Here is a 15,104-nt window from a genome sequence, read left to right as displayed (position 1 = left end):
CTGAAAGAATGAATCAAAGAAAGAAAGAAAATAAACGAAGGGGAAGGGGAAAAGCAGGGAAGAGGAGAGGAGAAAAGGAATGACGTCACCGGCGGGCATCACTGCCGCCGCGCCGTCGTGTTGCCGTTGTAGGAAAGGAAGCCGCGACCCATTGCCACGGGATGGAGGAGAGAACGCGCGCGCAGGGGGAGGAAGGGTCCAGCCTCGTCGCGCCGCCTCTGCTGTCCGTGCTACCGTCGTCGTCCAAGCTCGTCACCGCCAGTTGCGTCGTCGCCGTCTCTGCCCAGCGCCGCCGTAGATGATGGGTCGCCGAGAACTGCCACTGCTGCTGCCGTCTTCGTGGGGCTTGAGTTGCTGCGGTCGCTCCTCGCCGTGAAGCCCGTCGCGAGCGCCGCTGTCAGCATCGTGCTCCCTGGTGCCGTCAAGGAGCCACTGTGACTGCCTCCCTCTCTACCGTCGAGGTCCTCCTCCGCTGGGTACAGAGAAGGGCATCGCCGTGCAAATCAAAGAAAGGAGATGCCTTTCTGCCTCTGCTCCTGGGTTTTGGAATCTGATCAGGATGCCGCTGCCACCATCTGAGCTTGTTGCTGCTGATGATGGTAAGCCCAAACCGCCGCTGGCAAAAAGGGGTTCAGGCCGCTGCAGGTGTCGCCGCTGGAGAAGGGAGCTGCGCCTCTGTGTTCCTGGTAGCCGGGAGTGGTTCCGTGACTTCTGGGACCACCGCCGAAGCCTCTGGCTGTTTCTGCGGTCACCAGAGAATCCTGCCGGTAAGGTTTTAAGCATTGGGTTTCGTTTCTCCTGAGTTTTCGAAAACGTTACAATCACTGTATATTGATTTCAGTCGCCGGAGTCTGATCACCGTTGTCGCCTAAGATGGCTTCTGAGGCTGCTGCCGAACCGGTTCGGAGACCGTCGCTGTTTCGGTTCAGTCGTTCCTTCGGTTCGGTAAGCGTTTCGATCTGAAAGCCCTCTAGTTACTGCTCTATTATACGTTGAGGAGTTGTAGCATTTGTTGTTATGAGAGTTAATCTCGGTTATTATATATTACGATTAGAGTCGTTGTGGTTGCTGAGAAAACGGTTTGGAGCTGAGGTGTTGGTAGCCGGGATTTTGATTGTTGACTTCGGGTCGAGGCGGAAAGGACTCTTTGACACGTTTGAGTTATGGAATTTGCGTTTTGAGGTAGGGGCTTTTTCCAAAAACTATGTTTTGTGTATTGGAATTATTACATATGGATACTGGTGCGAGATATTGTGTAATTGGTGATCGTATCTGCCTTGTGTATTATTTGATTGACTCGAATGACTATGGATGTTGGTTTGGCTGAATTGTTGTGCGGCTTGTGAAATGTAATGTTTTGAAGTGATTCTTTAAAGATTTGAAATCTAAGTTTAATCCGTTGAAGATTGATTTGATTTGAGTCAATTATTTGATGATGTGAAAAGTCGAATGCACTTTTGAATTCAGCCTGGTTTACTTTAATTGACTTGATCTTGGACAAATGATTTGTTACTGAACCGTTTCTTTAAAGCTTTGGAAATGAGTTAAATCGGTTGATATTGAGTTGACTTTGAAATGGTTTTCTTGAGATATGCCACTGAGGCTACTGTTGGATTTAGCTTGCTTTGAATTGATTTCTGGTTTTGAGCTGTTGAAAAGGAATGAGAAACGGTTTAGTTGGGACCCGAACCGGGTGGCAAAAGTCCAAGTTTTAGGGGAGGTGCTGCCGAAATTTCTACAAAATCCGAGTCTTGTTTAAAAAGTTATTTAAAAAGGATTGGATTTGAGAAGTTGTATTATTTGATTTATTAAGAGAATATTTATATTTTCAAGCTTAATTTATTTAGTGAACTTTATGCCTTGAGTTTGACTTATTTAGAAATGAACTATTTTACTGTTTGAATCACTGAAGGAAAGAATGATGCTCTAATATTAATTTCAATATAAAAAGGAGCTTTTAGTGATTTCAAAGGAATCTAGACTTTTGATTGAGTAATTAAGTTTGAGGCATTTTGGAAGAGTTTGAAAAATAGGTTCCAAAAAGAAACCTGAAAGTGGTTTGATTCAAATGAACCGGTTCCTTTTCAAATGAGTTGATTTTTGGACCGGGATGGAACTTGTGATTTTGTATGGTCGGTTTCATAATAAATTCAGTTTTATTTACTTGAACCGAGAATCCATGATTTTAAGAGTTTCAATAAATTTTAAGGAATTGATATAGGTTGACCTTCCCTAAAGACTTGGGACTCTGCCAAGGAATGTTTGTTATAACATCCCATTGTTGGATGGATGATTTTGAATGTTTCCAAAATGAATCTTTAACTTTCCATGGTTTTGGAAGTTTTGGAAAGAGAATGCCGAGAGTGGCTTTGTTTTAAAAAGGGAACTCACTTTGAGTAAATTTGGCTTATGAGCCTGAGATGATTTGAGAAACGAGATTTCTACAGCCAAGGCTGAAAAGAGTTGAAACTTGATTTCAAAGTGAAGCGATTTGAGAAAAAGTGATTTATGGCTTAAATGCCAGTTTTATGAATTTGATGATGTTGGATGGTGGAAGTGCTGTTTTGTTATGGGCCGGAATGGCTGTGTATGATTATGAATATTGGCTGGTTCTGGATTGAACCGTGAGCTGGAATGGCTGTGTATGATATTGATTTATGGCTGATTGCTGAATGAGTTATGGGCCGTATGGCTGACTATGAATTATGAATTTAAGCCGGATGGCTGAGATGGATGTTGATCCATGGCTGGGACTGAATGAATATATGATTGAGATACCTGGGTAGTAGCAAGGGTTGTGGTTTGTCCCACTTGCTCCAGGTCAGAGATTGTGACGCCTGGGTAGTAGCGGTAGTAGTGGTGATTCCACTCGCTCCAGGTTGATTTTTTAAACACCCGCTTGGGTAGTAGCCGCAGTAGTGGTTATTCCACTGGCTCTGGGTTGAGCGGGCAGTAGCAAGGGGGTTGTAGCTCAAACCTACTTGCTCCGCGATGGGTGTTTCTGTCCATGGTTAGCTACCAGGACGTGTCGGGTTGGCTATATAACCGACAGATGATATCATCAGCCACTAGGGACAGGCATGCACCATATGCATCTATGTGACATTGTTTGGGTGTGCATATTGTACTCGGTTTGCCTATGTGATTAATTGCTAATTGTTCTACTTGAAATAACTGTTTGTTTGTGTTTGCATCTTCCTATTTGTGTTTGCTACTGGGACTCTGTTGGATTGTGGTGTTTGGTTATTGTTGGATTGTTTGGGCCTAGGGCTGTGGTTGGAATGAGATGAACCAATGGTTGATTTTGGTTTTTTTTTTTTTTTGTTTCTGGTTTGGAATAAAATATGAAAGGCTATTTTGGTTCAGGTTAGATAAACCTCTTTGAAAGGATTTTTGATGTTTTGAAAATTGAACGGTTCCTCTTTCAGAAAAGATTTCCGACTTTACTTTTATTGTAAACCGTTGTTTTTGAAAAGAGGCATAAGACGGTTATTAATCACTGGTACGGTTTATCTTCATGTATCATATTACAGTAATTCCCAAAAACCCTCTACTGAGAACCCTTTCGAGGATGATGTTCTCACCCCCCCTACATTTTTCCCCTTTCAGGATATGGGCGCAGAAGTTACGAAGAGTTTATTTAATTGTTGTTGAGATGCTCTGTATTGTTTTAGTTATGTTTATTGTACCCTCGCCTTTATCTTGATATAATCTGTAAGAGGGATAGGAATTGTGTTGGGTAATGCTTGTAAAGTTATTTATATATATTTATGTATATATATGGATGTACTCTTTGTGAGTTGTTGTAAGTTGTATGGTATTTATGAATGTACGTTATCGAACGAAAGTATTTTTGGGAACGGTATTGCGGTTTAAAGTTTTAAACAGGCTCATATTTTAGTATTAAATAATATAAGTGTCGTCGTAATGTCCGAGCTATCACAGTCGCACAGCTGGAAGAGGGAGCTTTGGTAGTTAGGATGTTACAATATTGACTAATTTAAAAACTTACATCAGAAGTAAATAAAACAAACTACATCATAAACCAGTAATACGCAATAAAAATAAGAACATACTACATAACTCTACGAATACAAGGAATCATTAAGTAAACCACTTGGCGATTATTTTCTCACATGCAATCTCATGAAGAGCTCGTCGTTTTTCACTCATTGTAGACGTGTCAGCATTAAGTATTTGCATATCCATCTCCCTTTCCCTTTCCTTGGCCATTCTTTCCATTTTCCTTTCTTTTGCTTTTATCTCCATTTCTTTAATATACCTCTGAGTTTGTAATTCTTTTTCTTTCATTGCTACTTGAGCTTGTAATTCTTGTTCTTCCATTGCCGCTTGAATTTGTAACTCCTTCTCTTTGATTGCCATAATCTTTGCTCTATGTTCCTTCTCCTCTTCTCTTTCTTTTTCCCTATCCATTAGTTCCTTTTCTCTAACATTCTTAATATCTTCCATGAGAGATAATTTTTTGACAACCGATGATTTTCTTTCACTAAAATCTTCAGACATCTGTGCTTTTCCCTTACCTTTTCGCTTGCTCTTCTTCAATCCTTGTGGGCGAACGGGAGAGTCCACAACGGGTTCGTCAGCCAACAGTGTTTCTGGGTTTGATGAGGATGAGTATGCTCCAGTTACACTAACCTTGGTTCTCTTTGAGCCGCCACTCTGTGTAGGTAGTTGGCTTCTCCATTTTTGCTCCAACCGAAGCATGTTCCAATGCCTCTCAAAAGTAAATTTTTGACCATAATTTGTGGAATAAAGTTTATAAGCCAACTCCTTTATTTCATCAGCGTTTGAACCACTCCTTATGTTTCGACTAGCTTGATCGTAGCAACCAGCAAATTGTGCAATAGCCTTGTTGATCTTATACCATCGTTTCTTACATGCAACTACCCCCCTTGTCATGTCGGAACAAAATTCTACACAGTAGCTATGAATTCGACTCTAAAATGTTTCTCCCTTTTGATCGGTACCAACTACAGGGTCAGTTGAAACATTTAACCACGCACTGATCAACATCTCATCCTCTTCCCAATGCCAGTGTTGAATACTATCTTGCCTCCGATCTTCAATATCATCATCATTGAGGTCTATAGCATCTAATCCACGAGGGTTGGCAAAATTAGAATATTTCGAATTTGGACTAGATTGTATAGGAGTCTGAGAGGATGGGTTAGAAGAGCCACCAACACCAGATGAGTTACGTCTTGATGCACTGAATTGAGTTAGAAACGGCAAGGAAGTTGGAGTAACATTTCCGATAGAGGGGTTAAATATGGATGAAAATGGAAAATGGGGTGTTTGTAAATTTTGATTTTGCGGTTGGAATATAGGAAACTGATTATTATAAGGAGCTTGAAAATTGAAATTAGAAAGATTTTGGGGATTTGGATTTTGAAATGTATTTGGTAGTGTGAAGTTTTGATTTGGAACTTGAGTGTTTGAGGTTTGAGATTGTTGGGTATTTGGAATTTGAGAAAAGTTTTGTAAGTAATTGAAGAAAGAGTTGAGTTAGTTTGGATCCATTTTTTCGAACAAAAAATAATAGTAGTAGAACTTTGATTTTGTAAACTTGGAAGAAGATGAGGAAGAGTAGTAGAGAGTGTGAGAATAGAAGTGTATCTAAGTGGTATATATAGAGTAACAAAATATTAATTTATTAATAATAATAGTAACATAGTAACGGCTAGTTTCCAACAGCTAATTTTACAATGGCTAGTTTTGCAACGGCTAATTTAATATAATAATATAAATTATTAATTAAATAAAAATTTAATCATTTAATTAATTAATTATTATAATTATTAATAAATTAAATATAATTTAATTATTTAATATAATTATAATTATATTAAATAACTAAATCATATTTAATTTATTAATAATTATAATAATTAATTAATTATGTAAAGTATACTATATATATATAACGTTAATATGTATGATGTATATGAAGTATACTATATATGTAACGGTCAGCTCAATACATATATATATATAAAGTATTAATTTTATTAATAAAATATCTTTTTTTTTTAGAGAGATAGAGTCCCTTTGAGCAGGGCTTCTGTTGCTCCGAACTTTGTGAAGGAACTCTATTTTTATTTGTTTCAATGGTAGATCCTCACTTTTTACTGACACATAGTAAATGAGGTTCAAAATTTTTGAACCGTTGGAGTTGCTCTGAGAGATTGACGAGGAGTCAAGGAGAACTTTTGTGTTAGTTATTCCAACAATGCTTTTTTAGGAATTTTTTTATTGAATAATTTATTGAAACAATTTTCCTTCCTGATTATCATTTTCAGAATTTTTAATTTATAATAAGAATATTATTACTTTTTCCAGCTATATGTAATAAGGACAATATTAAACAAGTTTCTATTGTTTTTTTTTCTCATGAAAATTAAATTCTAGTATAACATGCATGTGAATATTGGTTATCATTAAAGTGATTGGTTGCTACCTTTATTTGTATGCTTAGCATCTTTTCCTAATTAATGATAGCCGAACTTCAAAAATATTTTATTGTGATTATAATTTTTTTTATTTTATAGTTTTTTATCATCTATTTATGAATTATTTTTTTTATATTTATTTATTTGGGTATATATATATATATAAAACTTAAAAATATTAATTAATGACTTAACATATCATATATTTTTAATAAATATTTTTTATTAATAATATTAACGATTCAAAATTTATTAATTATTTTTTATGAATTCTTATTGTTTGTCCGTTATTAATTTGTATATTATTACTTAACAATTTTCACTTATGAAACTATCAACTACTTAATATTAAGATTTAGTTAATGAGAATCATGATATTAATATTTTTTCCTAAGTCTTGTTATTAATTATAATTAAAAAAAAGCTGTAAATAAATTTATTAGGGGTGGCAAACAGGTTGAAACTTGTCGGACTGGCTCGCGTATCTCAAAGAAAAAAAAAGACATGTTGGACTAGAAATTTAAGTCCTCTATAATAGAAGAAACTCACCGAACCCACACTGCCTAATTCACAAATTCACGGGTTTTGCTAGGGCGAGACGGACTTTTGATTTTAAGATGATAATTGAATTTAGAACTTTTGTGTTTTTATTTGGAATGTTTGTTCATTTTACTTTGAGTTGGACAATATTTAATCATACATTTTAGACAATGTTTGTTTTGTTTAAACAATATTGATTTTATTTTTTTGTTTTAAAAAACTTGATTAATCATTATGTATATTAGATATTTAGAATTATAAATACTTTTTAATGTTTGTGAATCTAAAAATTATAATTTTTTTATGTCTTTAGAAATTATAAATTTATTGAAATACTCATGAAATTATATAATTTTTTATTATAATGGTTTAATAATTTTTCAAAAAGCGAAAAAGAGCCTGCCAAACTGCCATTAAGTAGGACGGGATAGAAATTTAGGACCATTTCAATAGACAGAAAGGGGGACTAGCCCGCCAAATAGTGACCTTTTGGTGGGACAGAATGGGGCGGGGTAGGCATGCCCACTTGCCACCCCTAAAATTTATTTTCTTATTGAATGTTAATTTTGTTGTGAAATTCTATATTTCATTTAAAAATGTAGTATAATTGAGTCTAATTCCTACATTTTGAAATGAATTTACTCGAAAAATTTAAAATGTAAATCACATTTTTTTTTACAAAATTTTTTTATTAACATAATTAGTGGTGCTTACTTGAATAATTATATTTAGATTCTAATCATATTAAAGTCAACCTATTTTATTGTTTTATGCCTTTAAAAAATTCACAAGACTCACATAAAAATGTAACAAGTTATATATTTTACTAATAATGTACGTCAGTTATTGATCTTTTAATATATAAAATAGTAAAAAACTTAAATATGTATGTTATTTTTTAAAAACATTAAAAAGATACAAATTTAAAATTGACCTTAAACATAAAGATTTGTATTAAAAATAGCTTATAAATAAATTATTTTATAATTAATTTTTTAATCATAAAAATATTTATTTTTAAAAAAAAGTGATAAAAAAATTTTTATTATAGAAAAAATTAAATAAATTTTTTTTAATATCATGATTTAAAATTTATGCAAATTAATGACTTATTCATCTTGGTGATATACTTGTTAACCTTTATTGAGATTGAAATATAATATTCTTATTTAGTCATATTTATGATATGTTATCATATTAGTATATTACTTTTAGTGGTAAAATTTTTACTGTTATTAAAAATAATTATTCATTTTTTTTAAATATTAATATCTAAAATTAATAAATTAAACAAATAATTTATTATCATACACTCAATTATAGTTTACAATTAAATACTATTTAAATTTATAAATATAAATGTTAAAATTTGTAATAATGGTTTGATTTATATCCAATTAATTGAAATTCAAATGGTTTTTGTTTAATCATTGATTTCTTCTAGTTCACTACTAGAAAACTAGTTATTACAGACGGATATTTCCGACGAATTTTATCCGACGGAAATACAGACGAAATTTCAGAGGAATTTTTTGTTGGAAAATAAAAAAAATGAATTAGCATAAATTACAAACAGAAAAGAAAATCTGTCGATAATTCTGTCAGAAAAATTAATTTTTTTCGTGGGAAATGGTTCTGTAATTAAATGGACAAAAACGGTGCGTTTTAAATTATTACAGACGGAAAAATTCGTCTGTAATTTAAAAATTTTTGTCGGTAATATTGACTTAAACCTAAACGCTACTTCTATACCTCGAGCTCCACAGTTACACTCCAAACGAGTTTCACAAGCAGCTTCAGACTCCATTCACACTCCAAATCTTGCTCCTCAGCGCCACATTCTTCCATCACCGCTGTTCCATAACCACAGTCATCCACCGCATTCTTCCATCATCAACACCTTTGGGACTTCCATCACTCTCGTCGTTGTCAATCATCACTCTCGGTAAACCTAACTCTACTTTTATGAGTATAAATTTTAATCCTCCTTCAGTGACTTTTTCTTCTCTTCAAACCCAACATCAATGGTGACTATATTTTCTTCCAGTTAGTTTAATTGCTGCTTGATTTCATTTCCGATTTGGGATTAAGCTAGGGTTTGATTTTGTGATTTATTTGGTTGCTGTGATGAATTTTTTATTTAATCAAAGCATTTCGAATGATGCATGTAAGCTGTTTGATGAAAAGCCTCAGAATGGTGTTTTGGTACTAGTTCTGCTAGTGCTTGTCAATGGTTTTGTTTCAGGTTGGTTCTTGAATGTGTTGATCTTTATTTTCTTTCTTTTTTTTCTTAGTGAAATCTTAGTTTAGACCGAGACAAGAATTAAATATTGCTCATTTGGAAGAACTTTAGCCGCTTGCATTTCTAATGTCACAGATCTGGACTAACATTCCTATTATTCCATCAATTTATTGTCTGGTCAATTTATTATATATTTTGCTGGATCTGATAAGAATTCATTATACATTGTTAAAGTAGATGCTGTTTATGGATCATGGATGTCTTAAACATAAAAAAATTATTGATCTATTTCTGTCCTTATTGTTTGTTTATAATGCGAGAGTGTGAGTGAGAAAAGTTGACCCGTGTTGTGGCTGTGATGAGAGTTTGTGAGTGCGCGTTGGTTTTGAAAGTTGGGTGGAAATGAAAATGGGAAGAAGCTGCAGTTGCCAGTTGTAAACTTTTGAGGAGGATATAGCTGCACTTAGTATTTGCCGTGTGGGAGTGGGACCCTTCATCCCTCAGGCTCAGACTCAATGCTTATTTTTCTTGTGCTCTATTACTTTTTCTAGTTTAAATATATTTGTTATTTGATACTATTAATGAAATATTTCTAAGAAATATGAAAAATGATAATGCACTTCTAAGAAATTAAGAATTGCAATATTCTCTAGAAAATAATCTATTATTAGAGGCAACAAAAAAATTAGTAGGTTTTTCATAATCTTTCCAAGAATACTCAACCCATATTATTCTTTTAAATTTGAATAATTGATAGAAAATATAATAAATAAATAATTAAAATTTGGTTAATTAACAAATAATATAATACTTTTAGTAAGGTTCTTTAAAGATAAAGTAAAGATAATCCTTGAGAAGAAATTAAACGGAATTTTTGATGAGATATGTGCTTGATTGATGATGATGAAGTTGCTGAATTTTTGTTCTTATTATGCAGATTTTAATGTTTGTCTTCATAAAAATAGTTTATTTTTCTCATTATTAAACGGAAACATTCTTCTATCTTATTTTAATAAGACAAACCAGATATATTTAGTTTTAAACGGAAACATTCTTCTATCTTGTTATGTGCTTTCTAATAAGAAAACATACTTGCTCTCCTATTTGCAGGATTATATTGATTAGAATATCTTAGCTATGCAAAGTGATTTCTGAAGAATCAATTTGTTTCATCACAAAACAAATATTGCAAATTATAGATAGTAATGTTCATTGACTGTTATTGCCATCTATATTTGTGTGTTTTAATAGAATTTAGATTTCATAATATGAAAGGGAATGGGGAATCTCTTGTTTGTATAAGGATCTGGTTTGGTTATCCGCTGGAATTCCATGTTTAAGGACTTGGTCCATGGCATTTTTCAATTACGTAAGTTGTCAACCAAACTTATAACTACTTTAGGAACTCCAATGTAGTGATTGGTCATGTCGTCCTCTTACAGAAGAGCAGATAACATATGCAGCTATGGATGCTCATTGCTTGGTTGAAATATTTAACGTCTTCAATTCAAAAGTTGCCAATACAGGTTTGTATGCTTGAAAATTTTATACCACTAAATCTGCACCTGTGTATAATGTCTAGCATGTCATCGTGTTGCATTTCTTTTTGTTGTCATAGTATTTAAAATTTCATGGTTATTGATTGAGCATTTGCTCACTAGAGTTTTGGAAATGTTTCGAAAATGTTTCAATTATGTGTTTGTGGTTTTTTGTCTAGTGCTATTTTAAATCTATCTTCTTGCATCCTCCTTTTTTCATTTGATCCCTCTAGTTTTTTGTTACTTAATAGCTAAAGATTTATCACATGTTCAGTATTTGGCTTAATATACTTGATAAAACTTTCATGTGGGTAGTCAATTAGGAATGCTTGACTTGCTCTGGTCCCACAAATAAGTATTATTGCATGAAATACTTAGGATTTGTATAGCATCCCTGGAATCAAAGGTTCACGATATAATCAAATTGACCATCATTTTCCATTATAGAACAAAGCAAATTCTTACAAAGCACAATCCTCTATCAAATTTTTAATTGTGAAAGAGTTGTTGAAGTTAGATGGCAGAGGAATACAAAGATATATTGAAGATTCCTTGATTTATAATGATAGATACTAATAAGAAATTGTTAGGGATAGTATGGGATGCTTGATGTTGTATTTAAAGAGAGTGGTTCTTCCCACTTAACAGCTGATTTTTAAGGTGTGAGTTCTCACTTTCCTTAAGTACTTAACAGAAATCAAATTAATATTCTAATTTGGCCACATATATTTTGCTCAAATATGGACCTTTCATATGACTGTTTTTGTTTCTTATATCCATCCACTTTATATGTATAGAAACCTTTTTCATTATATTGCTCTGGATACATTCATTTATAATCTTTTTATTCTAGAAATATGAACTGTTCTCCATCCATGAGGCTTATACATATATTTTTTTGTCATGTTTTTTAAATTGTCACTGCAGGAGATTTTCTTCTCAAGACAACCACATTGTCTAACACAATGGAAAATATATCTGTTTTTAGCCTAACATGTTTTAAATTCTCTTCAACTTTTAGCCTCACCTAACATGTTTTACAATTTAACTTAGACTACTCACTTGTGCTGTGTTTTTAGATCCTTAAAGATAGACGGTTGAATGAGACTGCCATTCTTGGTGTCCCTGTGAAAGCCACAATCAAAGAGGTATTTTTGTAAAAAGCAAATCCTGATAGATTATTCACAAGCTTAATATTTAGTTTGCTACATTAAAATAAATTTGGTGGAAGCTGAAGCTGAAGCTTAATATTTTAAATTCTGCACTACTATAACATGTTTTTAGCCTCACCTAACTGTTTTTAGCCTAACATGTTTTAAATTCTCTTCAACTTTTTGCTTGGATTTCAGGTTAGTGCAATTCTTGTATTATAAACTTCATTGATTTCTAGGATATTGTATGATAAAAGAAATATTGCTTATGTTGTGTTGTTGCTTTTATTGCATTGAAAACATTGATATGGTTAAATATTGATAGGGTGTTGTATGAGAGATGAAATGTTACTTGTGTTGGATGATTTATAGGTACTAAAAATATCGAATTCGTAAGATATGTCTTGGCACCATCGAGTGTGGATGTATGATAGGTTGAATCCAACAAGAGGGGGTATTAAACCTGAGTTTTATGACAAGGTTGAGGAGTTTATAGAAATGATTAGTAAGTTAGATGTTGTGAAGTCAGAAGGAAAGTGTAGATGCCCATGTATTAAGTGTAGATGCACAAATTATAAAGAGCTGAACATTATTAAGATGCATTTGTGGGAAAATAGGAACATACAGGATCCAAAAAGAGGTAACAATGAATCATGAACTGGAGTTATTTTCTTGTATCCAAAAAGAGCTTAATACTGGGTTATTTTCTTGTCTTATCTTATATTATAGTATCTTTTTTATGTGCAGAGCCATTTTCTTATTGATGACGATGATGAGGAGTTTTTTTGGAAGGCTTTTAAATATAGGACAAGTAAGCGATTTAGCCAAATGATGTCGGATATTCGTGAGGGTGTGGATACAACCCACGAATGGCTAATTCCTGCTTACAAAAAGGTGTTGGAAAAGTACTGGGAAATGGATGAGAAATGGAAAAATATAAGGAAAAAAGCGAGGGAGAATCGAGCGTCACTCTTAGGTGGTTCTGTCCATTGCGGTGGTTCTATTCCACTGAGCTCAACTATAGAGAGGATGGTAACATAATTTAAGTGGCTTTAGATCTTATTTAATAGACATTTATTTATATAAAAATTTTTTATTCTGTGTTTATGTGAAACAGAAGAAGCAGTTAGACCGTACACCAACTCATGAGGAAGTCTTCAAGGAAACCCACACACTTAAAAGTGACAAGTCTAAATGGGTGGACAAACGCTCTCAAGACACTCATGTGAGATATAGTATAAATATTAAGTAGATAGATTTTTCACTACTACTATTTAGTTTCTTCTCTGTTACTTATTATTATTAGTAGTAGTTGTGTTTTTTAACTTTGTTTTTTATAACAGAATTACATCCAAAAACCAGAGTTATAGTACCTTTGTTTTTTAACATTTCAAGCAAAATAAAACTCTAATTTCTTCCAGATCTGAGCAAAGAAACATGTGTTTTAATTTACATATCTGAAAAAGATGGATTCACTGTTCCTTTTGCTGCATTTTCAGTGAGATGTTGCAGTAATTCATGAATATAAGAATATTGAAGAATGTGAAACTAACTATGCATGAATATAAGAATATTGAATTGGCTCACCTAATTATAGATTATTATATATATATATATATAGAGAGAGAGAGAGAGAGAGATTCTAATCAATGAGTATTTGATATGTTAATGAATTGAGTTTTTGTGTGGCAAACAAATGCTGTTAAAAACCTTTTTTGTGTGTGGCAAACAAATGCTGTTAATAATGCATGCCACCTAATTGGGATATTTTCAGCTGTTTGATGTCTTGATTTATGTCATTTATTCTTCTACTTTAGTTAATTGTTCCTTTCGCCAATTGTTCCTGTTGCTATCTTGTGAGAATATTATTTTGTATTTTGTAATGAGAATCATGAATATTTTAGAGCTTATTCTATCTGAATTATTGGGAAAGGATGAAAATTTGTTGGTATTTTTTCTTTTGATAATAATCATTGTGCAACAGGAGAAGTTTATAAAAAAGTTAGCAGAAGTTCAGGCCCAACATGTCGAGGCTCAAGCACAAGGAATGGAGCTACCACCAATTGATGAAGACTTGATTTGGGAGGAAGTGTGTGGTGGGCAAAAGAAGAATCGAGTTTACGGAAAAGGAGCATTCTTTTCTAGCTCTATTAAGTCTAGAATCACTTCTGCCAACTCTGTATCTGGAAGAGCATCTACAAATCAAAATTCTGTTCCTGATTTGCGAGAACAGATTCATAATCTCAATGAAGAGCTTTTTCAACGTGTTACTCAACAAACAGATGAGTGTATTAGTAAGTTGTTAGATACACGCTTGGCTCTTTTGGAAAAGACTCAAAAGAAGTTAGAAAAGTTAGAACGGGCAATTGGAAAGGCCAAGAAGGAAAAGCTGAAAACAGAAGAGATGGAATGAGGCTTATGTTAGCTATTACAAGAAGGTTAGAGCGTCAAGTAGTTCCACTACTGCTCCACCGCCACTGCCACTGCCGCCACCTTCAATCTCTTCGGATGAAGACTATGATGATGATGGGGATGAAGATGACACTGAGGACTATAGTTGATAAATTTAGTATGGTTGAACAATATACTAAGGATTATAGTTGATAATACACTTTGTTTATGTCTTGAATTATATTGACTTGCTTGTTTATAATACTTTTCTTTTAGCTTTATAATATGATGAATTTGTTTATTTTTTGTAATATTATAAATATTTGAATACTAATTAGATAAAAAATTGTAATTATTAAATTTATATTATTTTGTATAAAACAGGTTTATTTTACAATGAAAAAATCTAAAAAAATTCCATTTTATCTTACTGACAGATTTACAGACAGATTTTCTGTCTGTAATCTAAAAAAAATTACAGACGGAAAATTCGTCTGAAAATCCGTCGGAAAGTTCATCGTCTTCAGGAAATGGATGGAAAATTTACAAAGGGAAAATCCGTTGGTAACTGGTAAAAATCTGTCGGTAATTTTCCGATGGAAAAAATCCGTCGGTAAATAATTTCCAACAAGGCTTTTACAGAGGGACAAAATTCGTCGGTAATTCCGTCGGTAACCAAAAATTCGTCTGTAATATAAACCAAATCTGTCTATAAATCTGTCTTTATTAAGTCATTTTCTAGTAGTGGTTTAATTTTTTTTCCTAATACCAA

The 15,104-nt window shown here is 33.1% G+C and overlaps 2 protein-coding genes across 7 annotated transcripts; one reads left to right on the top strand and one right to left on the bottom strand.

Moving 5' to 3' along the window:
• Positions 1-4,013: 4,013 nt before the first annotated feature.
• LOC140183167 (glutathione S-transferase T2-like) lies at positions 4,014-4,920 on the bottom strand. Its single transcript, XM_072231189.1, has 2 exons — positions 4,542-4,920; positions 4,014-4,033 (listed from the first exon to the last, which is right to left on the bottom strand). The coding sequence occupies exons 1-2, from the start codon at positions 4,918-4,920 to the stop codon at positions 4,014-4,016; spliced, it is 399 nt and encodes a 132-aa protein (XP_072087290.1).
• A 3,840-nt stretch (positions 4,921-8,760) lies between these two features.
• On the top strand, positions 8,761-14,633 carry LOC112784501 (uncharacterized). Of its 6 annotated transcripts, none has more exons than XM_072229650.1 (7): positions 8,766-8,955; positions 10,504-10,621; positions 10,695-10,778; positions 11,870-11,938; positions 12,689-12,973; positions 13,059-13,166; positions 13,926-14,633. In XM_072229650.1, exons 3-7 carry the CDS (start codon positions 10,710-10,712, stop codon positions 14,352-14,354), a joined length of 960 nt encoding a protein of 319 aa, XP_072085751.1. In that variant the 5' UTR covers positions 8,766-8,955; positions 10,504-10,621; positions 10,695-10,709; the 3' UTR covers positions 14,355-14,633. The 6 variants fall into 6 exon arrangements, with proteins under 6 accessions (XP_025683521.1, XP_072085751.1, XP_025683520.1 ...); XM_072229651.1 differs by lacking the exon at positions 10,504-10,621 and adding an exon at positions 9,183-9,255 and having other exon boundaries at positions 8,773-8,955; XM_072229649.1 differs by having other exon boundaries at positions 8,786-8,955; positions 10,528-10,621.
• The last annotated feature ends 471 nt before the right edge of the window (positions 14,634-15,104 follow it).

This window comes from Arachis hypogaea, chromosome 20, assembly GCF_003086295.3.
Source record: "Arachis hypogaea cultivar Tifrunner chromosome 20, arahy.Tifrunner.gnm2.J5K5, whole genome shotgun sequence".
Lineage (NCBI taxonomy): Eukaryota > Viridiplantae > Streptophyta > Magnoliopsida > Fabales > Fabaceae > Arachis > Arachis hypogaea.
The sequence above is the reverse complement of the archived record's forward strand: the minus strand, read 5'-3'. Positions and strand labels throughout refer to the sequence as shown.

What these genes read in the sequence shown, in the direction of transcription:
- LOC112784501 (XM_025827736.3), top strand. Translation starts at nt 10,710, where the DNA reads ATGCAGCTATGGATGCTCATTGCTTGGTTGAAATATTTAACGTCTTCA. An exon ending in TGAAAGCCACAATCAAAGAG is followed by an intron (nt 11,939 to 12,688) that starts GTATTTTTGTAA and finishes TTTTATGTGCAG; the next exon opens with AGCCATTTTCTTATTGATGA. An exon ending in GCTCAACTATAGAGAGGATG is followed by an intron (nt 12,974 to 13,058) that starts GTAACATAATTT and finishes TATGTGAAACAG; the next exon opens with AAGAAGCAGTTAGACCGTAC.
- LOC140183167 (XM_072231189.1), bottom strand. Translation starts at nt 4,920, where the DNA reads ATGACAAGGGGGGTAGTTGCATGTAAGAAACGATGGTATAAGATCAAC. An exon ending in GAAGAAGAGCAAGCGAAAAG is followed by an intron (nt 4,034 to 4,541) that starts GTAAGGGAAAAG and finishes TTTATGATGTAG; the next exon opens with TTTGTTTTATTTACTTCTGA.